Source organism: Tursiops truncatus, chromosome 10, assembly GCF_011762595.2.
Source record: "Tursiops truncatus isolate mTurTru1 chromosome 10, mTurTru1.mat.Y, whole genome shotgun sequence".
Taxonomy (NCBI): Eukaryota; Metazoa; Chordata; class Mammalia; order Artiodactyla; family Delphinidae; genus Tursiops; species Tursiops truncatus.
This window is the reverse complement of record NC_047043.1, coordinates 5,051,636-5,079,446: the sequence shown is the minus strand read 5'-3', so window position 1 is coordinate 5,079,446 and position 27,811 is coordinate 5,051,636. Positions and strand designations below refer to the sequence as shown.

Below are 27,811 nucleotides of genomic sequence, written 5' to 3'. Positions count from 1 at the left end.
TGACCGGCAACCTGCCGTTTTTAAAATATAACATTTATTGCTTAGATGGTTTGATACAGAACAGCTTTTCTTCTCATTCTGAATTTGGAAGTACTGTACAACTGAATACAAAGAGGAGCGAAAAGTACCAAAACCAAACCTGTGATTCTGTTCATGTGGCCTAAACCAGTTTTGTGCGTAACATGTAGCAGCAGCTTCTAAGTTCCCTTTAGAAGAATATGAACTGTACACATTCATTACTGTTTCCTGTTTAATGCATGGGCTGAAATCACTAGGATCAACTTCCTTCTGGAGGAAAGAGAGGAACAGAGGGTGGAAAGAACGGCGAAACTTCCTGAAACTGGCATCCGACTGTCACATAGCTTCCCCAGGGCTGGTGGAAAAAACAGCCCTTTGGGGTTTTTGTTTTGTTTTCACAGCCGGGAGTTTCATGTAGTGATTGAATCTCAGCATCGTGTCCATAAATCAAAGAGAAAAACAAAAGAGAGAAACTTGCACCTCAAAAAACTTTTCAGAAGATCCATATATATATATTTTTTTGTAAAAGCCCTGAGAGAAGGAGAAAGAGAATCAAACAAATGTATAGAAACAAATTAGCTGGACATGCAAACTAAGCTATGATTCACCCAGAGTTTAAACAAATCACAAATTTCACAGTTTAATATTGGGGGAGGGGACAGAACATCAAACAAATGATACATCTCTCAGCCTCACTAGTAAAATGTGGCAAGACCTTATCGACTACGAGGGTGCAGACAAGGCTAAATAAAGCTTTCAGTCGATGGCGACCACTGCGAGCGGCAGCCCCGGCTGGGCTGCGGCCTGGCGCCCGCTCCGTCTCGCCCCAGCGCAGAGTTAAGTCGTGGCCGCTCCCCACAACGTTCCGAATTTTCGTGTGGAGAGCTGCGAAGAAAAACAAAACACAAGCAACCCCAAGTAATAGCAACAACAAAAATAACAACAACAATCGTCATAAGAAATTAAGGGATGAATGAACTGGTTTTAACTAAGCACACCACGCTTGGTAGGAAGTGATACTGGGTGGGGGAATCATTGGTTCTGATTCGTGCTCACGTAGAGTGAAGAAAACCTTTTGAAATTGGTTCACACATCCCTAATACAGTTAAAAGTCATATATACCTCAACCTTTTTCCTTTCACATGCAAAGAGATCACTTTTTCATCATGTCAAGAACACACATAGCTTCCTTTGAAGCCCGGGTGGTTGGCTTTTGGCTACCAGGAGTTGGTGAGGAAGTGGGAGGAAGGGGGTCCTTGTGGTGGACGCAGGTGTAAGGACAGAGGAGCCCTGGGGGCCAGAAAGGGCGAGGGTCCCGGGAGGGGTGGCACGGGAGGCCTGAGGCACTGAGGCTGGGGCGTCCCGGGCGTCTGGCGGGAGGACAGGATGCTGAGCACAGCCCAACTACAGTAGGATCTGTTTCTTTTCACTGCTGGCAGCTACAGTAAGGGGGTCTATTGCCTGCAAACGATGCTCACGCAAGAAAATCCCGCCTCTGTGCACCCAGGGGTTCAGGCGATTCAGAAACTAGACACAACATGTTTATCTTCGAGCACCAACCCCAAATCACAGGAAGGTAAACATACACCTATTTTTCCTCTTCAATCTCGCATGTGCAGTTTTATTACCAGTAGTAGTATTTCATCGCTCCGCGAAGGACAGGAGCACAGGCAGGTGAGGCCTGGGCTGGGCTTGGCAGGAAGACCGCGAGGGACAGGTCCTGCTGCCTGGCTTTCCCGGAAGCCCAGGCACGCACCTCGCCTCCTCTCCCCTCCCCGGCTGCCCTTCGGCCCCGCAGGCGGGAGGACCACACGGCCCCTGCTGGGTTCTGCAGTCACGGAAGAAAGGCTTGTCTAAGTACAGTAGAAGAGCCACTGCCCGGAGAGCCAAGGACAGCTGCGGGCAGACGCTCACGCGGGGACCTGGGGGCGGCCCAGGTCTCCCAGGACAAATATTGCCCATTTGTTTCTGCTGACTGCAGAGACCAGCAAACTGATGAACTACAAATAATAATAATAATAATAATAATATTATTAATACATATACCGAAAAGGGGGGGGGAAATCAGATACATGACACCTATGCATGTTTTCCATCAGTTCAGTTGCCAGGGGAACTCTTATCTGTCTTGAAACTTGAACAGTAATGGCATATCTAACGCTGAGAGAGTGGAAACATGTACGAGGTCGAAGCTAGAATCTTTCCTGGTTTTGGCTTGAACCAAACTGGAAACCTTCATCAACCACATCCTGCAATATATCGAGGACCAAGTTACAGCTCCACCATGTAGCAAACAGGAAAAAAAAAAAAAAAAAAAAAAAGTCTAGTTGAGAAATGAGCATCTTATCCACATTTCCTCTGGGAATTTACATGAAATTCACATCACTTTCTTCCAGTTATTGGCCATGGGTATCCAAGGGCATGTTTTTTTTTTTCCCTTCTGTTTCCAGCTCACAGAACAAATGTTACTATCACAGAATTGCAAAAACAAGTTAACACACACCAAAACAGAAGGTAAAGTTAATGCTTAAATGAAAAGGTCCTCTCCAAATAATTCATTAAAATATTTGTTTTGTTTTTTAAGAAGTCATTTCGGGAAAACACAACACCCAAGACGACACCAAAGGGCTGGTAAGTAGTTAAGGCACTCGAGTCGAACGTGCTGCATCTCCGCATGGGTCTGTAAGGCTATGGCACTGAGCGAGGCGCCTGCCTCTCTCCCTACCCCCCTCCCCCTCCCTCCCCCACCCCGAGAGCTGAAGGGCACTGAGGAAACCTCGGGAAATATAGACTCAGGACATTTTGCTCTGCTGGCTTTCGTCTGTGTGCTGGGGGGCAGGCTGGGCTGTCATTCCAGGCCCAGGAGCGAGGCGCTGTCGGCAGCGGCCAGGAGGGGGTGGGCGGGCCTCCTGCCGGGCAGCTCCAGCAGGTCCTGCACGAGGGCCGCCGGGCTCTCCCGCTCAGGGTCACCCGGGGACGCCTGCTCCTTGGGGCTGCCCGCGGCAGCGGCCCTGGGAGCACTCCTGCTGGCCTCAGCCTGGCCGGCACCCGCCGTCCGGCCCGTCGCCCTCTCCTCCCTGCGGCCGGCGTCCTTGGGGGCCAGGCTCTCCTTCCGGCTGCGGGTGACGGCCACGTGGTTGCTGGCGAGCAGGGCCGAGTCGGCCTCACTCTCCGACACGGGGTTGGTGCCACTGTGGGTGGACTCGCTCTCGCTGTCGTCCTCGCCTCGCTCCTCCTTGTCGCTGTCCTTTCCGTGCTGCTTGGGGTGCCGGGCTTTCTGGTGGACCCGCTGGTGGCGAACCAGGCTGTGCTTCAAGGTGAAGGTTCGCTCGCAGGTCTGGCATTTGTACGGCCTCTCTCCTGGGGGATGGAGAGAGATTCACGGCTGTCAGCAAGGCCGCTGGCACCCACCTCCCTGCTCCGCATGATAGCAAGCGAAGGCCCTAGGGGGACGGCGGCTGGGCCGGGCCGGGCCTCCCTCCCGCTCACAGGAAACCTTATCTGTCTGAACTGGCAAAATGGGGAGGGAGGAGAGTGGAGGCCCACACAGCCCTGTCTCCTCGTCCTTCAGCCCAGGGTTTGCACACCTGATCCAGGAACCAGAGTCCCAGAAGCGGAACCTCAGGGACAACAAGACCGGCCTGAAAGAACCCAGTAGTGGCGTCCTTCCCAGGGTCGGGCACCATCGCCAGGGACCCTGCAGGGCGGCACCTCCCAAGTCGAAGCTGCAGGTATGCTGTGTTCTGACTCAGAGCAGCTGGGGCTTCCCCTCTCGCCTGCAAACACGGAGCTGAGAGCAGCTGAGAGCACCACCTGCCAGTACCCCGAGAATCTCTCTCTGCTGGGAGCCAAGCTCCGGTGCCCTCAAGTCCCAGCACAGGGCCGTGGGTGTGTGTGGGGGGCACATGTGCACCTTGGCCGCTGGGAGGAGAGGGAAGCTGAAACCAAGACACAGAGGAGCTTTTCTGTTTGGTGGGGGAAGAATCGCTTGTATCTTCTGGCTTCATGAGGACATCCAGGGGGCCTTTCTACCAAAACAACAGCCGCTGCTTTGGGGTTTGCAGCCTCAAGCCCAGAGGCGGTGGATTCCAGGAGGAGCAAGGACGCGCCCAGGCAGCAGCCAGATGACCGCCCCACTCAGCCCCATCAGCCCCGCTGCTGCACAGCCGACCTAACACCTGTCGGCTGACGACGAATCGCGGGTGCCTCCCCACACAGGCCTCGGGCCGCGAGCCCCACGGAGCCCCACCGCACTGCCTGCTCCGCCGGCCACACCCACATTCTTCTAGATGCTTCTACCAGGCAGGGCGGCCATCATCCCCATTCTAGAGACAGGACTACGGAGGCTCTGAAGACTAAGGGGCCGATCAAAACGCGCTGGCAAACACCACTCCGCCGTCCACTGCACCTGTGCCCTCCTAGTGCTAAGAGTGGGACACGCCCTCAGAATTCCTAGCCCACTCGGGCTCTCTCCCTGCTCGGCAAGAAAGCCCTGCTGCCCACGGTGGCTGGAAGACGGGATCCTGGCTGGCTCGCCGCCCCCCCCCCCCCCCCCGCCCCGCAACCTCCACCAGCAGCCCTCCCTCCGCCCCCGCCCCCCTCACCTGTGTGTGACCTCATGTGCCGGGTCAGGTCCTGCAGGGACCAGAACCTCTTGCTGCACACACTGCACACCTTCTTCCTCTTGTCCGCCTTGCTGGCCACACTCCTGGGGGAGTCTGTCTTTGGCTTCTTGTCATCCTCACTCTTCTCCGAGGGCTTCCTCTCGGCCAGGCCCTCCCCATCCCCATCCGAGGGGCCCTCGGCCTCGTCGCTCTGCTTCTCCGCAGGGGCTTCAGTCACGGCCTCCGCCTGGGCGGGGGGCTCGGTGGCCGGGGGCTCGGCGGGCCTCTGTGGCAGCTCGAGGGCAGTGGGCGGTGGCGCTTCAGGCTCCTGGGGGGCTGCGCTCCTGTCCCCGGGCTCCTCGCGGCCGTGGGCCTTGCGGTGGCGGTTGAGGGTCCCGAGGAACTTGAAGCTCTTGCCGCAGACGTGGCAGGCATGGCGGGCGTGCCTGTGGTCCTGCGCAGCCGGGTCCCCGCCGCCGCCCGCACCGGCCTCGCCCTCGGCCAGCTTGAAGCCCATCAGCTTGCTGGCGAGGTTGAGGTCTAGGCTCTTGTTGCTGACCGTGTCCTCCGCGGGGCTGTCTGCGTCCTCATCCCACTCCCCCTCCGCGCGCTCCTCCTCGGGCTCCGCGTCCTCCTCGGTGCCCCTCTCCTCCCCAGCCAAGGGCGTGGCTGCCGCCGGCTCCGCCTCCTCTGCCGCCGACTCGTCCGGGACCGGGCTGGGCTCGGCTGCTCCTTCCGGTGTCGGCGGCTCCCTCTCCCGGGAGGTGAGGTCCAGCACTTCGCCGCCCGCCGATGCCTCAGCGTCCGACTGGCTGTCTGCAGAGCAAGCACGGGGCAGGCTGAGACCCAGGCCACCAGACACGCCCCTTCCGAGGGCTCGCTCGTGACCCACCCCCCAGGGGCCTGTCTCCCAACCCCCGCCAGGACTTCTCTCACACAAATTCCCCTCACCCCTTACGTCCCTCAAGGGCCAAGACAAATCTGGGGTTAATTTTTAAAAGGCAGAAGGAGCAGCCGCACACGGGTGCACACAGGCTGGGGTCACAGGGTAGCTGCGCCTGCAGCTCCCGGCCTCCCTTCCCCGCCGCCCCCATGCCGAGCCAGCCCCCTCCACGGGCACACACAGGGATGCTCGGGGCCCCCAGGGGCAGCCAGACAGAGCGACGGCGAGAGAGGACAGCTGGCACATTCCAGAGACTCGCAGCACAAGGGAGGTTGAGGAAGCTGAGCCGTAGAAGTTATTTTCCAGTGCAAAGAGGTTGTGTACACATGCAGCCTACACAGGCCTGCCCCCCAAACACGGTATCTGGGAGCACCTCACAGGAAGTGGCCCAAAGCGAGTATTCTGTGTATGTGGTACACATGCTCCCGCCTGACGGCGGGCTTCCAGTAGAGGTCCCAGGCAACAGGAGACGCATGCACACCTGCATGCGTCTGCAGCCCGCCCCCGGCAGCTGTCAGGACCCCATGTAGGGAGCGGAAACATTTCCTGTCTCTCAAGTGGTTCCTACCTGTCCAGTCTCCACAGCAAAACCAGATGTGGACAGGCCACCAGTTTCTATCAGCCTTCTTAAGGGCTGGCCTGGTGGTAACAGTATCGACACCAAAGAGATGACGGTATTTCTCAAAAGCACCATCTCCTCTCTATTCTGGTTGGGCAAAGTCTTAGCCAGTATTTTATTATGTGCTCTGATAGTGGAGCTAAAGCTTGCTGAGCCCGACTATTAACTACAGATGCAATGACCAATGGACTACTGCGGCACCAGGCTGATAAAATGCGTTATTTCATGGCACATATGTGACACGCACCTCCCTCATCATGCCAGGTCTCCGATCACAAGTTCACACATCTAACCTGAAGTCTCACCTGATGAGAGCAGACCACCGCCACACCGACCCAGGCCCGTGGCTCTGAGTCACAGGCTCCACGACTCGCCACCAACGCAGCCCTGGGCTGGGGGCGAAGGAGCTGCACCAACCCTGCCACGGTCATACTGCCTGGGGCTCTCGGCTCACCTACAGCGGTCTACGCGGCTCTCCCACTTTACTTCTCTTCACTGGTTTTATTCTGACTACTTTTTGGCAACCACTGTTTGAGTATCTTAAAAGGTTTCAGAAGGAAACAAGTAATTGTGGGGTGAATATAAAATTTCTGAAAGAAATTTTGACAATTTAAATGATTTCTGACAATTATCCAAAAGATGAAAGAAGATGACCCCTGAGACATGCACACCAACATCGAGGCCATATTCCAGGGGAAAAACCAGCTACTCATTTTCTTGAATCACGCAAATGGAGAGCACCTATTAAATGGCTTTTGGTATAAACTCCACAATAAAAAAAAATACAGAATGCTTGGTTTCCTATTTGTTGGTTCCGTGCGTAGTTAAAGACAAAAAAAAGACAAAACAAAAACAAAAACAAAAAAACGGCGAGGGGAGGGTTGATCTCTGGTTACTCCCTATTTGTCCCAGTATACTCTAGGCTGTTTCACTTAATTATTAATTTTTTTCCACCAAAGAGCATGGATTATTTAAAATTTCAACTGTAGTAGGATATATTTAAGATGATAAACTTTTGGGGGAAAATTCACAGTGAATTCTGAAATCAAACCCAAGTAAAAATACTACGAGAATACACTAAGATCAGATCGTTCTGACTCCTGGGCCCTCCCTAAGTGTGGATAATGGAGAGCGCACCCTAAAAGCAATGGGAGGCCAACTCGCTTCCTCCGAGGAGTGGAGAGGGCTTGTTGCGTTCTACCCAACGTCCACTAGGGGGCGGGTTTTAGCAGGGCAGCCGGTGCCCTTCAAGTTCCCAGCAGCACCAAGGGCTCTTCTCAGCAATTCTTGGGAACAACGCACTTAGCCCCCCTCTGTCTCGTGAACACCCGCCTTAAGCGCCTGGTCCTATCTTGACCTTGTCCTCCGCAGCAGCTCACCCTTCCGAGTGCAGGTGGCGGAGCTGATGACTTTTGTAAGCAATGCGGCTTTAAAAATGTGTTGATTTGGGGACTTCCCTGGCGGTCCAGTGGTTAGGACTCTGCGCTTCCACTGCAGGGGGCCTGGGTTCGATCCCTGGTCGGGGAACTAAGATCCCGCAAGCTGTGAGGTGCAGCCAAAAAAAGAAAAGAAAAGAAAAGAAAAAGGGGAGGGGAGAGCGGGGGAAGAAAACTGTGTTGATTTTCTGTCCCTGTCAGCCAGTCCCTCATTCGTGATGCTAATCTAAGAAAACTGCTAGAGGAAGCAGACAGAATCTGAAGGCACTAGTAGATAAGAAGCCCAAAGCTCCTCCGATGCGATGCGCAGTGTGGAGACTTCCAATGCGATGCGCAGTGTGGAGACTTCCACGTTAGCGCAACAATTAAGTATCTACTGCTTCCTAGAAATGTCGCGTCACCCAACTGAGGTGACAACGTACTGACCTCAATGCCTACCTGGCTGGGCAGGGGCACAGCCTCCACTTTATCTAGACCAGCACTCCCCGTGGTGCAGTCCATGCCCGTACGTGGCCTTCTGGGCCAGCAAGGGTGCCACCACTGAGGGACAGTCTTCAAGTGTCCACGCTGGGAAATTAATTCCCTGGCGGTCCAGTGGTTGGGACTCGGCGCTTTGACTGCTGTGGGCCCGGGTTCAATCCCTGGTTGGGGAAGTAAGATCCCAAAAGCCGTGCGGCGAGGCCAAAAAAAAAAAAAAAAAAAAGTCCACGTTTACACTGATTTGAAAAGTCACATGCAGGTGCCCACAAATAGGAAGGCTCCTACAGACAACATCTGAGGAAGAACCAGGAGCATCCCCTGAGGGCAAAGTGGGCCAGGGTACCTCTGCCCACAAGAAAGTGAATCAAAGTTTCAGCCTAGCTTTGAACTATCAATATGTCCCTTTCAGCTAAAACTGCCCCCATCGGAGCATCTTCAGCATGCCTTTGGGGGAAAACCTAGGGCGCATTTTTGTGAGACCTTATGTGATCGAAAAAGTCAGACCTACGTTGCAAAACATGTCCTGGGATTTTAAGAAAATGCAACCTAGGCACATAAACCTAGAAATCCCTCAAGAACTGCCTTGGTCATTTCCTGCCTTTGTGTTTTTACGGTCTTTCCCCAAAGCCTCACTTTTAACTTCATGGGAGGGAGCCGGAAAGGAAACCTTCACTCCCTCCATCATGCTCACCTGGTTTAAAAAACTTCCCCTTGAAATCACTGAAATCCACCTCCCTGACCCTCCTTCTCCCCATCTTACCTCTCAGCCCTCTTTCTCACCCACGGATTGTGACCACAATTAAACCAAGCCTATATTTTTCTCTTTGCTGGCTTCACGTTACAACTCTCACTGAACTTTCTTTTTCCAGAGGCTTTGTCCCTTAAAGGAAACCTACACAACCTCCGGGCAGGGTCAGGGCAAGGAGGGCGCTGATGGGACTTGGAAAAACAAAACTCATAACTGCAATTTAAAAGATAAATTCACCCACCATGAAGATGTGGGCTGCACCGAAGCTAAGATATAAGTTCCGATTGGCTTCGCGCCTGCAGGAGCCCTGGTTTTGGTGTTCCTTGATCATACAGATCAAGATGCTGAACTCAAAGTATGTTACACTTTAAGACTTGTCTGCCAGCGTGGGAAACCAAGGGCTCCCCGCGGCCACCTCAACTATCAGCTTCTTTCCCTCCTTTGGGACCGTGATGGGCTGTGAGAAAATGGGCTGGGTAGAACGTGATGTGGCAGCTGACACTCAAACACTGAGAGGGGTCATCCCAGTGAAGGTGCGCTCTGCCAGCCTCGCTGCCCGTTTCCTGGGGTTGAACAGCAGATCACCCAGCAACCTCGGGCTCGAGGGCACCCAAGTCACGGCAAGATTCCGTGGGGCCTGTACGTTTCTCTACTCAAAGATCCTGGCGAGTCACGTGGACCTGGACGCTGGAGGGGGCGTGGCAAACTGGCCTACACTTCTATACCCTGAGAGGGTCTGGGTTCACCACAACCGAGGGCCTGGCCGTTCAAGGGCTTGTTTCACTGGGCTCTGTGGGAGGTGTGGGGAAAGAGCAGAGGGCTCTGCACCAGCTCCTCTTCCTGGAGAGGCTGCCCGCTCACTGCACCCCTCTCCCCCGTAACTGGGACAAGGACAAGGGGGCCGGGGCTGGGGTTGAAGCCCGACCCTCCAGTCCACACTCACTCACAGACAACACAGCCCCCCAACCCACCCAAGTCTGAGGGGGAGAAGCCCGGACACAGTCACAACTCTAGAAAAGCACATTTGGGGGGAATCTCCTCGGATTCAGAAAAGGGGGAAATGTCAAGCTTTCCAGATTTGCCAGACTGAACCCATACCTGCAACAGTTATTCAGCACTGGCCAACCAGCCCTGTGTCTGAGTAACCCGCAGCAGCCCATTTTCTGTTTTATTTGTTTTGCGGGGTGAGGGACACAAAACCCCAGCAGCTGGAGATAATGGAATATACTGAATAGAGGACACGAGTAAATACAGAAGCTGTAAGGAAAAAAAAAGGTGGCAGGAGACGCACGGGGCAGCTGTTAATTGCTCTATAGGGGCCGGAGGAAGGAAGCACATATCAGCACATGAGAAGAATACCCGGATTCGGGTCAAGCAGAGATGTGATTAAAGAAAGGACATGCAGAGTGCTTTTTCAAACAAGACAAAGTTTTTTTTACTGGGAAAAGAGTTATTTAAAAGAAAAACACCCCACCCAGCCCGGCCCCTCCCTGCTGAGGGTGGAGCGTCACTAGTTCCTGCAACACCCTGGCAGCGAGCGGGCCCATCCCTGGCTCTGCAGGATGCGGCAGACGCTGGGGTTTGAGAAAACAACACCCGAGTAGTTTCACATCCCTTTCAGACGTGTTCCTATGCAGAGCTGGACTGTGCACCCTCCTGCACAGCCCAGCTCCACAGGGCAAAGGGCAGGAACAGGCGTCTGGGGTGGGAGGGGTGGGGAACAGATCTTCTCTAGCAGCTCAGAGAAGCAGCCTGGGGGCGCTACCGTGGCCCCCATACCCGTCCTCCTGCTGGGATGCCAGCAGGAGGCCTCAGGGTCCTGCAGAGAAGGGGAGGCCGCCAGCCGCAGCGCAGAGGCCGGGGCGCGGCTAACGGGCTCCTGCGGCGCCCTCCTCTCCATCACTTGGAGGCACTACCTGTGCTATCATGGGCTCCAACATCACTCTGTTTTGACTGGGGGATAAGCCCGTTTCTTCTCAGGGAACAGGCGGTAACTCCGTGTTTGCGCAACTGGTGGCGTTCACAGTTAGATTTGGTGGAAAAGAAGGCACCGCATTTTTGACAAGGGAAGGGTTTCTGACCTGAAGCGGGAAAAAAAATACATGTTTATCTGGCTTTCTACTGCAACAAAAAAGAAAAATCGCTTTCCATTCATTCTCCTGGGATCATTGGCATTTGTCCACCCCCCCACCGAACCCCTTTAAGAAAATAAACAAAATACATTAAACAAAACAAAACAAAACACTGAGAACAGTAGCAACTCAAGTGATCACCTTCCCTTATCCTGAGTGGGATGAAAGATTCGTCTTCAAAATACTAAAAGTTAACAATGAAACCAAGATACATATCTGAAGTAAAACAGTATTACAATTACAAATCTTACGTAATAACTACAACAACAAAGGTGAGTGAAGGGATCTGAGCACAGCAGGAGAACACCTATGTCCACCACAGAGAGAAGACGCCTGTGATAGTTTCCAGCCTGGCAAGTACCGTGGACGTGGGGAATCGAATGGGATGAAGGGCAACGCCCGGGGCCTCCTGGAGGAATCCTGAACCCTCTGGATGTCTCTGGGGTCCGGCCCTCCCACCTGGACTGCAAGTGCTGAGTTCTGACTTGCCGGGATGCCTCCTGTCTGACCTCTGCCCAAGGTCACCGTGGTCCTAGCTGGCAAGACAGGGGAGGTCGGCTTGGTGCACGAGGGTTCTCTGTCCCCCTTGCTCTAAGCTCTTGCTGGTGGTGCATCAGGGACCAAGGTCCCGAGTCTGATCAGAGCCGCGTGCTCCACTCAGCAGCCCGCGTGTGAAGCTGAGTCACTGAGCGGCCCCTAACCCCACCAGCCCCACAAGTAGGCCAGCTGCCTGTCCCTCCCCGGCCATCATCTGCTTCGACCGGCCTACTCTCCCCTTCTTCCATTTCGATTCCTTTTGCAGGCTCCTCAGTACCTGGTCCTGTGTCTGCATGGACGGACGAGGGGGCGAAGCCAGGGCAGACCACGAGGACAAAGAGAAGGAAAGAGGAGGGACCAGGGAAGGGAGTGGGCGGGCACCAGGACAGAGGAGGTGTGGTTATCAGCTACTGCATCACTGGGTTCTTCTGGTTTCCCCCCAAGTGCCACATTCCAAGGTTCTGGTTTCTGATTTTACAGGGAAAAGGTTTCGTGCACCGACAAACAGGACTCATAGAGCTGCAGCCAGCACGGCTGTCTCATAACCCCAAGGCTGCCACGATCACACACACATCAAGACATGTCAGGCAAGTCAATCAGCGCGGTTCCCTGGAAACACTAAGAGAGGGTGGGGCTGGGCTTCAGCCTTCCATTTAGGTTTAGATGAGCATTAATGGACCCCAGAACCAGTGCAGGCGCACAAGTCCAGGCACCCAGGGAATGAACAGCGTGGGCCTGGAGCCCCGAGTTCTCAGGACAGGAAGGACTGGCACTGCCAGCCGCACAACTCTGGGGCGCCATTTGCACGGAGCACACCGCGTGTGACCCCGAATCCCCACACTCCAAGTATGAGCATCAGCAGTAACCAAAGAAAGGGGACGTCCACCTCCACCTGAGCCATGGTTCCAAATCACTGGTAGGGTTTTTACGAACACAGATGCCTAGAACCATCAAACACCACGGAATTAGAAGCCTGGGAAGGTGGAATCAGACACTCAGAAACTGGACCCGTGCACCTCTAAGGAGCTCCACTTGGGCCTGAGAGGATGAAATGGAGAGCCCGAGTGCTCCACAAAGCTTGTAGGTGTTTTGCACTAAATTTATAAAAATGCTCACATTAAAAAAAAAAAAAAAATCACGCTTTTTGCGTGAAGACTAGTTGTGAAGTATTTTAATGCTTTTTTTGTGCACCCTTCTCGCTTTTCACTAAAAGTTGAACATGATGTTTAATAATTATTCAGGCTGTGTTAAGTAAGAAGAAAATACTTTTCCTTTAATATTTCACTGTCAAAAGGCAACATCACAGCTTCCCTGAGTCAGGCCAGTTTGGAAAACAAGAGAACCAGGCTCGAGAAGAAAACAAGTCAGAAGCTGTGACTATGAACTGTGATCTGGCTCTTGATTTCAAATAAAGCAGTTAGTTTCTTGCTTCTTCCTCTTACATGATTTGCTCTGTAACTTTCACACTGGTAAATGCGTCACTTGTACAGCTGGTTTGAATAGCCAGGCTGATGTCTCATGACGATGAGGAGTCATGTTAAGGTTAAATGTAGAAAACGATTCAATGACCTAAAAGTACTGTATCCAGTTAGGAAGATTCCCGAAGTGACAACTAACAGCAGTCTTTAAAAGTTCCCATTTCACTGCATAAGTCGCACATTTTACATAGCAGTGTGCTCTCCAGACTGCATGGACAGAGGAAAACAAGAGCGCTTTGACTATTTTATGATCATACAGGTTTCAGAAAAACCTTGCTGACTCGTAATCTACGTGGAAAGTATCCAATGATTTTATTCATTTGGTAGCAGCCACAGAAGACTGTTCCAGCAGCGGTGTTTCTAAACGCACCTGTGAGCACAAGGAGCACCTCTGCACCCAAAGGCCCGTGACGTCCTTCCGCCCCACCCTGCGATGTCAGCCAGTAGTTTTCACTCTCACAGAACAGTCAAGAAACGAAGAAAGAAATTCTTCAGGAGACGATGCCGTCTGGCAGGCACTGGGCAGGAAGGAATAAAGGACGAACAACCAGAGCAAGTCCAATGGCCCGGCCTCACACCCTCAGACGCCTCTCCGTACCCCGCCGCCCGCCCCCACCCGGGGCACAGGCCTCTCTCTGTCTGTCTGTCTGTCTTTCTTTCAGGATGTGGCAGATGCAGGGCCGGCCAGGTAAACGCATTCAGAGCTGCCCCTTAAGAAAGTTGGAAGCAGCCAAACACGGCTGGTGTCAGTGCTTCCACACTGAGGTGTGTACATCTCATTGGTCTCAGCTCCGCCGCTGGTTGCCTGTGAACAGCGGGTGGGAGAGGTGGGTGGGGAGGGCCCCAGGCTGGCAGAAAAGGGCAGCGAAGCCCTCAACCATGAGAGAGTGAGCAAGGCAGGGGGCCACGGATGTCAGAGCGGGAGGGCACCTCAGCACCACAGGTGCCGACCCCTCCGTTCCACGCGGAGGAAGGTGAGGAAGGGGCTGAAATGGGCCGTTTCCTGGCACTCTCTCCTCTACTTGTGGCCTCAAAACACACGGGACGCTCACGAGGGGGAAAGGCGGGAAGAGTGAGCCGTCTTCTCCTAAAGAGGCAGCACTGTTCAGGCTGAGAAGGGAAGGAGCCAGGACGGTCCTCCTCCACAGGATGCCATGGGCTAGCGGACGAGGGGAAGGAGGAAACTCAGCTGTGTGTGGAGATCACGCCAGGATCTCACGAAGTTCGCCAGCAGACGCCAGCTTCCTCCTAAGACATGATTCCTAGAACCTGAGCCACGCAGAGAAAGGGCTGAAACCACGTGCCCCTTGCCTGAGCAACAGTGAACCCCCGGCTGGGCACTTAACACCTGGGCTACTTAATGCTGCCCATTTAGGGGGCGGGGTGCACTGGAAACATGTCTGTGAGACGACGTAAAGATGCTAGAATTCTTTGCATGCGCTAAGAGGCTGGGAAGAGGCCGACCCTCAAGATGCACAGTTTGCTTCAAGCCAGTTTAAAACTGGACGCCACTCAACAGCTTCCGGCTGGAATGCAGCTAGAGCTTAACACTGCCACCCCGGCCCCCAAGCCTCTGCCCTGTGTGACGAGGTTTTACAGGGTCATTTCAGAGTCCATGTTTAGTTTCTGTTACATGTGAGCCTCAGTCTAATTTCAGCATTACGGAGGGAGCACCTCATAGGAAGCCACGAGCCGGGCACTTGGAGATCCCACAGCAGAGCCGTCTACCGGGAAAACCTCAGCGTGCAGGAAGGCTGGGCAGGTCACATGATTTCTCAGGCTCCGTCCAGCTCCAGCACTGTACCAGACATAGCCGAGGGCTGTATAAAATTACTAAATGGAGCTAATGCTGAGATTGTTGCTGGAAGCTGAGGCTGTGAAAGGGCAAAGGAAGTTAACTGAGCCCTATGGGCGCCAGCGTTCGTCCAGGTCTAAGCGTGTGGTTAGCACCATCCCACGGTCACAAAGTCTCTGGTCAACAGCTCGTGGTCCACAGCCGTGTTCCACCTTGTCTCAAACCACTTCCCAATCTTCTGCGTTCGCACGTGTCAGGATACAGGGGGGAAGAAGAGGCACGCCCCCTGCATCCTCAGATGGAACCTGACCCTGGCTCCCACCCCCAGCACTACTGCGCGTCCCCCGAATGCCTGCAGGCAAATTACTCAAGCCTCCCTAAACTTCAATTGCATCATGGCAAGATGGGGACGACATGGCCCTCGTGGCCCGGTCACCAATACTAGCTCTGGAAGGGTTCTCTACCCGCCCGAATGCGCCCCTCAAGAAAAAAAGCCCGCAACGCCATGGCAGGAACACATGATGTGAGGGACGGGGTGGAAGCAGACACGGCCATCAGGGGACAGTGACTGTGGGGGGAGAAGCGGCAGAACATGTTCACACCTACACCTGCCCCCGCCCTCCCCCCGCCCCCGTCTCAGACTAACTCCCATCTCCTCTGCTCCGTTCCGACGCCACCAAATTTTAAACCAACGAGGTCGCTTCGGCGTTCAAAAGGAGCTTCTATCGGGCACCTGCAAAGACACGGCGCGACCCTTGAGCGCACGTACGGGCTGCTCAGTCCTCTCAGGGAGGCCGCTGGCGTGCAGGGAAGAGGACAGTGGCACCCGCCCAGCACAGGGCTCCCGGCTGGAGCAGAGGTGGGGAGGCGGTGCTGGCAGGGGAGCGCTCCTCATCACGCCCAGACCGCCTGCTTGCTCAAAAGCGGCAACGGGAATACTCACTTCTCCAGAGACTCTGCAGGAGACAGACAGCTGCCACAAAAAGGGCGGCAAGAGAGACTGCTGTGCAGGGCACCTTCTCTCTAAGAAGCATCTTCTTTCTGAACTGCTTTCTTCCTTAGAACTGTTCCCTTACTTTGTCAGGCTTAAATGATTTCAAACGGAGAGAAAATGACAGCCTGAAAACGCAGCACAGACTCTACAAATCTAGGAATTCTGGTTCCTGTTATTTGAGTCCTCCGTGGACAGACACTCCTAACTGATGCCTGGGTTTGAGGTCCCACCACGCCGGAAAGAGACGCCGTGCCCACGTGGCAGCCAGCCTCAGACAGACCCTGCAGCGTACCCTCCCCTGCCCTGCCCTGCCCTGCCCGTCTCCTCTGCACTCTCATTGCCCAGGACAGCTCTGCCATCCCCTCCCGATGTCCCAACTTGTTAGGAGAAACAGCCTTCCACGGAGGATCCACCCTGCGTGAAGCCTTTCTACCTGGGTACAGAGCGTGGCTCCCACCCAGCCCCTGCCATCTTCCCCTCTCCACACCGTCATGAGCCTCTGCACTACCGGGGGTTGCCAGATTTAGCGACTCAAAATACAGGACGCCCAGCTGAAATCTGAGTAGCAGATACACAACAAATAAGTTTTTAGTATATCCCACATAGTGCACGGAAGATATTTATACTAAACATTATTTGTTGCTTATTTGAAATTCAAAATTTAACTGGCATCCTGTATTTTATCGGGCAATCCCATACCATACAATTCTTTATTCTGTTTTAGGTCCTATCAATTAATATTTGGGTGGTGATCTCCAAAAGGCTAAGGATCTCACCCAATCTGTCCTTAGTTCAAAGATGTAAATTCTGAATACTCAGCTTGAATATTCAGTAACTCATAATTAAGATGATCTTAAGATGACCCTAAGTTGTAGGGTCATCTGACTACTAACTCCCTGGTATAAAATTATTTAAAGTGTATTTCTTATCTCAAATTTCTCTTTAAAAATCAATGCACGACAACATTTGAAAAATACTTTTGGGATATCTTTTTGGCAACTTAAGTCTGTTACTTAGAATAATATTTTAATTGCGTGTTTCTCTCTGCAACAGCCAACAACTTTAGTATAGATAAAAAATTTTTTAAATTCTAAAGCTACTCTGTCACTGACGCTCACAATGAACAGGGGAAGAGGTAATCGCCTTAGTGAACTGAAAGGTAGCTGCAAAATTTGCAGTATTTCCCTTTATGAACACACAGCAGTCAAAAGAACTTCACAGAAGGTCTGCCATTTTAAAAGCTGCCTTGAATGCAAATTCTTCTGCCCAAGTCCCTGTTCCCCTAGCTGCCTCCTGTGCATAACCAAGCAGATAATGCCTCGACCACGTGAGGGATGTGATGGCCCAAGACCATCTCACCTAAAAACACCCTGCCTGACCCTTCCCTTCACCAGCAGCCCTCGGAGGCCCAGCCAACGGAAACAGGCCATTCTGGTTACACGAGCACACAGGGAAAAACTCTCGGCCCCATCAGGCAAGCCCCTGCTTCTGAGACTGAGGAAGAAGAGAAGCTAGGAATGGGGAGGCGGGAAGAGGGTCCCTCCTTCGACCCCACCCGTCGCCGCCCCTCAGCCCAGCGGCTGGGCCACAGCCTGCCCGGCCCTCTTACCAGTGTGCGTGAGCATGTGCCTCTGCAGGGAGCTGGCCCAGGGGAAGACCCGGGGGCAGTGGGGGCAGCTGATCCTCTGCAGGCAGCTGGCATAGGAGCTGCGCTTCGCCCTCAGCAGCCTGTCCTCCGGGGGGCTGCCCTGCTCGTCGTCGCTGGGCCCGCTGTGGTCTGCGGCCACCTCGTCCTGAGCGTCGTCCTCCGCGCTCTGCAGGAACGGACTGAACTTGTTGGTGTCCGTCGTAGCCAGCATCTTCTCGATGCTGGCGAACTCCCCACTGGAGTCCAGGTCCACCCCGCCGCTGGTGCGCAGCCGGCTCCTCGTCCCCTTTTTCCGGCCCCTCTTCTTTGACAAGCCAGCTGGTCCCTGCTCAGTGGGCGAGGCTGCCTCTGGGCTGGTGGCAGCAGGGGGGGAGTCACTGGATCCTTTCCTGCTGGCGACATCGGTGGTGGCTTTGGAGACGGCGCCCCCTACAACATCTGCAGCTGCAGCGTTACTGCCAGCGCTCGCGGGCCCCGGGTCAGCCACCTTGGTTTTCAGCAAGGTGGGGGCCGAGGACACGGATGAGATGATCTGGGCAATGGAGGCCAGCGGGGGCAGCTCCTCTGTCACGGGGGGCTTTGGCAAAAGCAGGGGGGGCTTGGGGCGCAGCGGCCGCAGCAAGGCTGGGCTGCTTACGAGGGTGGAGTTGCCCAATAGCGGGGAGCTGTTGACCAGGGCTGAGGAGTAGATGGGCACAGCGAGTTGAACGGAGCCCTGCAGGGGCGGAGCCGGGGCTTCCGGAGTGCTGGCGGCAGAGGCCGCCGCTACAGGGGCCACGGGCTTTTCCAGGACCCCGCTGGGGCCCAAGGTCACCGGCAGGGTGGGGCAGGCTGGTGGACAGGGAGAGGCCTGCTCATTGCTCGCGGGCTCCTGCTCAGGCTTCTTGGCTTCCCCGGGAGCGGCCGCGTCCTCGTCTCCTCTCCTGAAGTTCTTGGGGATGGACAGATCGATGGGCTCCATGGAGCAGTCGTATGGGGCCGAGGCGGAAGGGCTCAGGAAGGAGGCCGAGTTCTCCTGCTTCACTTGGACCAGGGCCAGGCCCTTCTGGGAGAAGTCCAAGGGCTCGTTGAAGTCCCCTGCGAAGTTGCTGGCGGGCTCCACTTTGACTGCGACGTGCGGGGGCAGCGGCTGGGCGGGGGCCCCGTGACGAAAGCCGTTCTGGGGCTCCAGGAAGGCGGCCAGGGGCTTGCGCTCACCCAGGGCGGCGCCGCCCTCCTCCACCCTGCCCGGGGCCTCGGTGGGCGCGTCGGCGGGGCCCAGGCCGTCAGCCGCCAGGACGTAGCTCTCGATGTCACGCTCGGGCACGTGCAGGTGCTGTTTGAGGACGTGGTGGATGCAGTTGCGCTTGGCCGAGAAGGCGGCGCTGCACTCCTTGCACTCGAAGGGCTTGCGGGCCTTGGGGCAGCCGCCCAGGCCGCGGCCGCAGTGCGCGCGCATGTGGATGCGGAGGGCACGGTGGTGCTTGAGGTCCTCGCCGCACAGCCGGCACACCGTGTCTGGGGAGCAGAAGGCGTCCACCATCTCGGCCGCGCTGCTGGTCACGTACTCGATGTTCTTCTCGATGTCCTTGCGTGTGGCCTTGAGGTGCTTCTTGCGTAGGTGCCGCTCGCAGTTGGCCTTGACCGTGAAGGGGTAATGGCAGATCTTGCAGATGTAGGGCCGCTCGCCGCTATGTGTGCGCAGGTGGCGGATGAGCGCGGCCTTGTCGGCGGCGATGTAGTCGCAGATGTTGCACTGATAGGGCGAGATGCCCAGGTGGGAGCGCACGTGCGCGCGCAGCACCCCCGAGAAGGCAAACACCTGGTTGCAGAAGCGGCAGGGGTAGAGCACCTTGCGCATGGCCGGCGTCTTCTTGCCGCTGGGGGCCGTCATGATGGCCTTGAGGTCCCCCTCCGTGATCTCCTGCTTAATCTTGGCCTCCATGCTCAGGGGTAGGAGGGCCTCGATGATGCTGTCCTGCTCCAGCTGCGTCTTCATCTCGGCCTGGCCCGGCAGCTCGAGGCGCGGCTGCTGCAGGAAGAGCTGTGCGGCTGTGTTTGGCTGCGCCCCCGACTGGGACTGCAGCAGGTGGGCGTCGGAGGCCGCCTCCACGGAGCCCCTGAGGAGCTTCAGCGGCGGCGGGGGCAGGCTGGGGCTGATGCAGCCCGGGGAGGCCTGCTGCGCGTTGACGAGGGGTGGAGGCGTGGAGGTGGCCACCACCGTCCGTGGTGTGACCAGGGGCTTTGGCTTCAAAGGGGGCATGTGTTTGAAAATGGCCTGTAGAGGGGCAGCGGGGGCCTTGGACAGAGGCGGAAGACTGATCTGAGGGGGGGCCGAGGCTGCCATCTTCAGGATCTGCTGGATGTCTGCCAGCTCGATGGCTGACTCCCCAGAGATGGGCTTGACCACAATACTGCTGTCAGGCTGGATGATGAAGCCCTTCTGGAAGGGCTGCAGGGACAGATGCTTCATGCTCTCCTTGGTGGCCGGAAGGACGGTAAGAGACCCGCCCAGGGAAGCAGCTTCGAAAGGAGACAGACTCAGCAAGTTGGTGCAGCCAGGGTCCTGAGGTAGCTGACACTTGAGTGCCTGGAGCTGTATTGCTTGGTTGTCATCCGGCAGCGGCTCCTCGGCCAGTGCAGGCCTGGCGTCTTCGATATGCTGCAGGCCCAGCATGGCCAGGAAGACCTTCTGGTCGGGGGCGTCGCCAGGCAGGGCCCTGGACTGCAGCTGTTCCCGTCCCTGGTCGGCAGTTACATGGGTCTGCTTGTGCAGGGTGAGCGAGGAGAGCATGGGGAAGGCCTTGTCACACGTGTCGCAGACGAAGCGGTGCTGCTCACTGATGCACCTGCGCAGGTTCGTTTCACACCAGGCCTGCACGGAAGCCGGGCGGGCGAAAGCAGGGGAACAGAAAGGAGCATTTAGAAATGATCGCCAAGCTGCGCAGCTGCCCCGGCATCCGGCCCTTCTCCACGGCACGTAGGGTGCCCACCTTCCCCTGCTCCCTAACTCCCGGACCGAGTAAGGAAACCAACTAAGCATCTTACGAATCCTTTCTGCTCGATGAATGACGCCGATCCCCAGGGTGTCTTGGCAGATCAGAACTGAAGTACGGTTAAGTAATAACACCACAGAGGTAGGATGAATTCTCTCTTTAAAAATGGGGGCCTTGCAAGCCTAACTGACGGCAACTACCACCATCAGTGAAGAACTGGCTTTCTCTGTGACTGTGGGGGAGGAGGCTGCCTGGGAAGGGGCACCATGGGGGAGGGGGCTACATGAGCGTGCACACGTGGGTACGTACACACATGGACATATGCATGTGCACACATGGACGTATGCACATGGTCATGTACACGTGGAATAAGTCACTGAGTCTGGGGCTGCTGTGATGGAAAAATTTCACTGTTGATATCGTCTACCTCAATTTTTTTAAATTGGAAAAAAAATGGGTTCCAAAGTAGTTTTAGCAGGTGTTTTATAAGCAGAGCACAAATACAGCTCAGGCTAACACTGACCCAAAATATTTGAATAGAAGCTACAACACTAGAAATATTTAGCTGTGATATCGATATTAAAGAAATACTTAAAAAATACAAATTCAATTCACCTAGGGCTGTGTGGGGTAGTGAACAATTCACAACTTTAAACCCAAATGCCCCCAAATGGGCAAAGTACCGATGAGCTACACTCATACGCCAGTTAACATGAAATTCAGCACACAAGATAAAAGGCCGCCAACCCTCGTCAACTCAACAACTCAATGAAATGGGAAGGGCCAAGCTGAATTTCAAGAGAAAGGTACTATTAAACAGAAAAAAACCAAATGACAGCATTTTAAGGAAAGGAAGCCTCAGGTGAGGAAATTCAGTCCAGCTGTGTGGGCCATGGAGGTGGCTGCCAGTCATGGGCCAATCGGAATACCTGAGAAATGCGAGGAAACCTCCTACAGGAGAAGTCGGTGAAGCCTAAGTCGTGGAAGCCGGCAGGGATGGAGGGGTTGTTCTGGATGAAGGGCCTTCCCACTGCGTCCCTGGGAAGCTGCTTGTGGACCAGTGCGTTGTGGCGCAGCAGTCCTCGGTGTGTGCGGAAGGTGACGCAGCAAATGTCACATCTGCGGGAAGAAGACACAGGACGTAAGGAGGCGGCCATGCCGGGGCATCCACCTGTCCGTTAGCCGTATTGTGTTTTCTGTTGCTTCATTTCAGTGGAGCAAAATAAAAAGCATGTGACATCAAGAAGCCAGCCACCTCATGGTGAGCAACAAAAGACTCTCCCTTTAAGAAAAAATTTATGTCCTAGCAGCCTCTGGATACCCAGTCTTTGCAGACGGCACAAGTGTGAACAGAGCAGAGACGTGGGACCTGAGGCCACTTGCTCTTACCTGCGTTACACGATGTGGAGCGAACACTTCCCTCCCCCAGCTCCATGGATTCGGATTATCAAAAACATTTAGAAGCCCCAAAGCACAAACTTCCACAGCAGCTGGAGCAGTCACGCCAGCATCCCTGATATGTGACTGGGATAAAATGATAATCAAATCCTCCAACTGAACTGGTAGCACATGACAGCGATTATGTATTCAATTCTGCTATTGTTACCATCTATCTAAGAAATAACCATAGCTCCCGAATGCTGAGCCCACGCTAGGTGCGAGGGCACCCCACGGGGGTAGCGCACGACCTGGCAGGTGGGTGGGCATTCTCATCTTCATCTTCCAGAGGAAAACACCGAGGCTCGAAAATGTTCAGCAGCGTGGTGGAGGCCACACAGCCAGGAAGAAGCAAAGACAATGTGAGCCCTGTTCATACTCCCACCCTCACCTACCATGAAGCCATCTCCCTGTCCTAGAAAGACTCTTTCCAATGCGGTCCACAGAAAGATGAAAGACTATCACGCTTCACTTCAGAGATGACTGCATACACCTGACCCGTCCTGGGCCACATGGACGTGTAACAAACACCACTTTCTAACGGTGGCTCCGTTTTCTCCATGTTTCACACCAGTGCCGCCTTCTAGGTCTTCACTGAGAGCCATCTTAAAACCCAACAAACATTAGGACATCACCCACATCCTTTAGACCTGCACTGAATACAGCGGCCGTGAAAGTCCTATTTAAACGAATTAAAATGTCCTTAGTCACAGGAGCCCCGTCTCACGGGCTCAGCCGCGACAAGCAGTGCAGGCCTGGCGCATTTCCAGGATCGCAGGAAATCCCACTGGACAGCGCCTCTTTCCAACTACTTTACACATACAAACACATCTGCCCCTCACAAAAGCTCTACGGCAGGTCTTATCCCTGTCTCACAGAGAAGGAATCTGGGGCACAGAGGGGTACAGAGACCTGATTGAGCTTACACTGCACACACCTTAATGGAAACTTTTTTTGCCTTGAAATTCTTCTCTAGAAATCAAAGAGATAACGGCATCACCCATGAAGCAGCTGGGCTTCACGTGTAGCGCCGAAAGACCAGTGCCAAGTATGTGCAGCCCCGCTCCCTGTGCTGGGCCGTGGCTGGCACAGCAGCGTGCTCCTGTGTCCCCACCTCCTCGACACCCCCCCACCCCCCGCTGACGCGCCCGCATCTCGCCACCGAGATTCCTGTCATCATTCAATTAAATTTAGCATGCTGGGTTCCCACGAGCCACTCAAAACCCAAACCCCTTTTGAGGGACTTCTGGTTAAGCTCACCAACTGTGATAAAGGCTCTGGGCAGGGATGGCCGCAGAGAACCCAGACGCCTATAGGTATGGAAAGTTCTCACGCGGTGGGCCTGCACAGCGCAGCTTCCATCTCTCCCCGGCCCTGCTTCCCGCAATCCCTTGCACTGTTCAGATTTTCTCTCCCTGCACCTCTTCCTCTTCCCCTCTGTCCTGTCTGGGCCACAAGCAGGTGAAGTTCAGGGAACTGTCTGGAAGCTGGTCTGTGCCTTCCCTGAAAGGTGAGACTGAGAGGAAGTTAAGAAAGAAAGGACAAGTGCAAAGGCAGCGGGGAGCTGCCACCCAGTGGGCCCTCAGGCATTTTCCACCTGACGTCCATGATGACTCACTCTTCCTGAGTTAACAATTAGCACTGACGACATATATTTTGTGTAGAATATTTGCAAAGTGTTTATAATTAATTTTTACCAGCGTTGGGACATTGCAACAAATACTTAAGCTCAATTCATCCTAGCAACCCAGCCAGTGTGTGACCATCCCATCACAATGGAAGCAGAGGCCTGGTTCTCGCTCACCCTCAGAAGACAGCAGGGCTCACTCCGTCTGGCAGAGAAAGGGTCGTTCATCAAAGTTGGGTAAAGGGGTGGGGTGGGGGGGCCCCTCATTAAAAACAAAAATTCACGCACATTTAATATTTTACTCAACCTAAAACATATTCAGTTGATCCTCATTATTTGCAGAGTCTGTGTTTGTGAATTTGCCTACTTGCCAAAATTTATTTGTAAACCCAAGTCAGTATTTGCGGTGTGTTCTTGGACAGGCAACGCAACAGAGAACAGAGTGGGAAGAATCTGAGTTGCCTGATGCACACGTTCCCTGCTGGGGCTGGACAAGGAGACGCTCTGCCCTCTCATGTAAGCTCCTACTGTAAACAAGTGTCCTTTCCGCTGTCTCTTTAGTGCTGCCACATTTCTAGCATTTTAGTGCTTCTTCTTGATGAGTCTGCTATTTGAAATGGTCCCCAAGGGCTTCCCTGGTGATGCAGTGGTTAAGAATCCGCCTGCCAATGCAGGGGACACGGGTTCGATCCCTGGATTGGAAAGATCCCACATGCGGCGGAGCAGCTAAGCCCGTGCGCCACAACTACTGAAGCCCGCGCGCCTAGAGCCCGTGCTCCACAACAAGAGAAGCCATCACAGTGAGAAGCCTGCACGCACCGCAATGAAGAGTAGCTCCCGCTCCCTGCCACTAGAGAAAAGCCCGCACAGCAGCGAAGACCCAACGCAGCCAAAAATAAATAAATAAAATAAATAAATTTTAAAAATAAAATGGTCCCCAAGTGTAATGCTGAAGTGCCACCCTGTGTCGCCAAGAGCAAGAAGGCTGTGACGTGCTTTGCAGAGAAAACACGCGTGTTAGATGAGCTCCGTTCAGGCGTGAGCTGGAGTGCTGTCGGCTGTGAGTTCAGTGTTGATGAGTCAACAGTATATACTACACAGAGTGTCTTTAAACAGAAACACACTTAATAAAACAAGGTTATGTATCAATTAGTTCATGAAAATGTGACCAGAGGCTTGCAGGAAACTAACCCTCTGTTTCCTCCAGGAACAATGGTTCAGTGCCCACTAACTCTCTGTCTGTGGGGACTTCACGGAACGTACCTACTGGGTAACGAGACTCCACTGCACATTCAACTCGCCCATTTTTATGGGGGCCAAGGACTTAGGCTTGAGTCTAGTTCCACTGAGTGAAGCTCCATGTCGTCATCACTGTGTGAGTCACACTCGTAACACAGCATCTTTGATTTCTGGTTTTACATGCTTTCAGGTAGAGCAAGAACTTAGATTTTTGCAAACCAAACTAAAGCAGCATCCTAGGTTCTTATGATGGTTTCTTCAACTGTTCACAGCTGTCTTGCCCACCCTACATTTGACAGCAAAACAAACAAACAAACAACAGCAACAAAAAAACCTGTCCAATCTGGATTATGTGCAAGTATGCCCAACTCAGTTTTCACAGACTATTCTTTAAAAAAAAACAACCAATATTTCGCTGGCTTACAGAAAATTTAATTAAATTACAGCAAATAATTGTAAGTATTACTGACACAAACAGGTTGGGGAGAAATCACGCTGACCCTCGGCAGCCTGCGTGTCAGCTGCAGAAGGTGGGCAGGTGCGCCTGAGCAGGGGGCTGCACGCTTCTTGAGCTTTTAACCTTGAGCTTCTAACTTTAGAGTTAAAACGTTTTTGAGCATTTACCCCGCCTCGGCTTGCTGTTGGTGAAATGTGTGTGTTACGTACCTTTATGTATTTATACGCACACATATATAATGTACCAGGTACACTATAAAATATAAAAACAGAGAATTTTAAAGGATGAGTGAAGAAAAGTCCCATTATTTTGCCTTTGTGCCCCAGAGATCTTTCTGAACACCCTCCTCTTTTGAGACTATGGCATCAGTGCAGAGTCTACTGGCCATGAGTATTCCACATGAGGGCATCACACGTGGGTTGTACAAGGGAATGGAGAGTGTCTCGGAAGGTGGCGATAAGGATTACTGCCCTTCTATCGTAGCCATGAATTTTCAGTAACGCTGAGTTTCAATCATTTATCTAGACATATCCATCTCCTCCTTCATTCTCTTATTCACCTTCAAACCCTTCCCATTTCTGGTATCTGGTACCAAGTTTGCGCTCCATACACACGTGGCAGAATTACCTGGCACCAACCACAGGCTGTGTCCTCCGAGGAAGGCAGGTGTGGAGCAGTGGGAGTATGGGTGCAGGGACCAGGGAGTCCCAGCTGGGAATGGGGAGTCAGAGTGTGTGACCTTGGACAACTTGTTTCATCTGTATTTCAGCTGCCTGCTGTGTAAAATTTCCCAAACGTGCCTGAGATAAGAATCCCCCCATGACCTTGTTAAAAACCAGATTCCTGGGGCCACTGCAGATGGACTGGAATCAGAATAACTGGAGGAGGAACCCAGGAATCTGTATTTGTGCGAGCACACCAGGTGCCTCTTACATCAGACAAGTGTGGAAAATAAATTAGAGAGAATCAAGCAAGAGGATCTCGAAGTTATGAACAACTGAAGCGACAAGGCTGGGCGAGCTCATTCCCTTTCTGCTACGAGTCTCCGTTTTCTTTCTCATCTGTGTGTGGGGATCTTTAGAGTTACTGTGAGTAACAGGTAACCAAATGCTCGGAGAACTACAAGGTCCTAGACCAAATTCAACCATTATTTTATAGCGCTAGGTACCAAAAAAAAATCAGGAATAACCCATTTCCCGGCAATTACAGCAGACACAAAAATGCAGAAAAAATGGAATTTTAATTTCCAAAGGATGTGTTCTCTCCTTTCGCTCTCGAGAACTCCACAGAACAGCAGAACTTCTCCACGGCTGCCGTTCAATCTGGAGACTCACTGGAGAGACGTGTGTTCCTCCTGGTCCTGCCTGCGCTGCACCCCTGCTTCCTCATCACCCCCGTTCCCTTCTGGAGCCACAGCCTGCACGCGCATGCACCCAAGAGCCTCCTAACGCCGTGCGAACGAGCCCTCCATCCGCCACATCACACCTCTGTTTCCACAGGGTTTCAATCAAGGTGCTCCTATTTCACTTCTGAAAGGATATAGACTTTCATCTTACAAACAAACTTCTTGAAAAGTGGCAGAGAAAATTAAACTCTGCCTTGAAATCAGAAGCACATCAAGAAGCTGGTTAAAAAGAAGGAAAGAACCCTCGTGGGAAAAAACACTGCCCCCCATCTCACGCTTGGACCTCTATCTGCGGACAGACTTTAAATGAAACCATCGTGGAAAACAGTCACCCAGAGACATTTAGATTGCCTTTGTCAGGCAGAGACACTCGGTTCCTCCTGAGGCCCAGTGGAGGTCACTGCAAATCTGCAAGTGATGCTGCTGGCTGCCGAGCTGGGGCTATCTGCTAACTCGCTTCGGTCTGTCACCTTCATTAAGGCCACAGCCATTGATCAGGTGGTCCCTACCACTCTTCCCCTCGACCCCGGTTTGGGGGAGCTTTCAACCCTGCCAGGAACTCGTGAACGGCACACTGTAAAACATTTAGATGGAGTGGAGCTGACTTAAGAGTCACGGCAGAGTGACTAGAGGATGATTTCATTTTGCAAGTGCTCTGACGACGTGCCAGGGGGAAATTTTACAGATCCGAGAGGCTGCTTTCGGATTTTCTGGCAACGGAGATGGCCTTAAGTTGCAAACTGAGGGTAACTTTTCCAAATGGAAACTAACTTCTGCTGTCAGTAAGATAAATGCATTTAATGGGGGAAAGTGTATCTAGCTGTAGGGTTTAAAGAAGCTAATAACATTCCACCCACTCTTCTACGAACAAAACTTTCTTTTTTTCTTTTTAAATCACATACTCAAATAGATTACCGTGAAGAAAACAAAAATTCATTATTTGAAAAAACTCTCAAGGACAATTTAAGTAAAGGTGAGCTTACTTACGAAACGCAGGGATGAATGCCAATATGGACATCCTGCCTGCCCTTGGCTTACAGAAGGATGATCCCCTATATGTGAGCCCCAAATCGTTCTAATCACAGAAACAGTGTTTCTGTACCCAAGGCAGTTCACCAGAGCCCACTTCACCCAGAAAACACTTGAATCTCAGCACGTGTTAGCAAATGCTTCTATGAGAAAGGAAGCACGTTTAGTTCAGAATGCGGGGAGAGCGACCTGCTCCCCTAACTGCAGGGT

The 27,811-nt window shown here is 53.4% G+C and overlaps 1 protein-coding gene across 20 annotated transcripts in view; it reads right to left on the bottom strand.

The window, feature by feature from the left end:
• RREB1 (ras responsive element binding protein 1) overlaps positions 1-27,811 on the bottom strand; it is a 180,350-nt gene continuing 152,539 nt past the window's right edge. For 18 of the 20 annotated variants that reach the window (XM_073810293.1, XM_033863804.2, XM_033863810.2 and 15 more), the window contains 5 exons: positions 21,337-21,526; positions 17,394-20,286; positions 10,765-10,929; positions 4,623-5,438; positions 1-3,378 (listed from right to left, as the gene is read on the bottom strand). In XM_073810293.1, the coding sequence (XP_073666394.1) occupies positions 2,867-3,378; positions 4,623-5,438; positions 10,765-10,929; positions 17,394-20,286; positions 21,337-21,526 (4,576 nt within the window). In that variant the 3' untranslated portion in view covers positions 1-2,866. The remainder of the gene's footprint in view (positions 3,379-4,622; positions 5,439-10,764; positions 10,930-17,393; positions 20,287-21,336; positions 21,527-27,811) is intronic. The other 2 variants (XM_033863811.2, XM_033863814.2) reach the window with 2 other exon arrangements.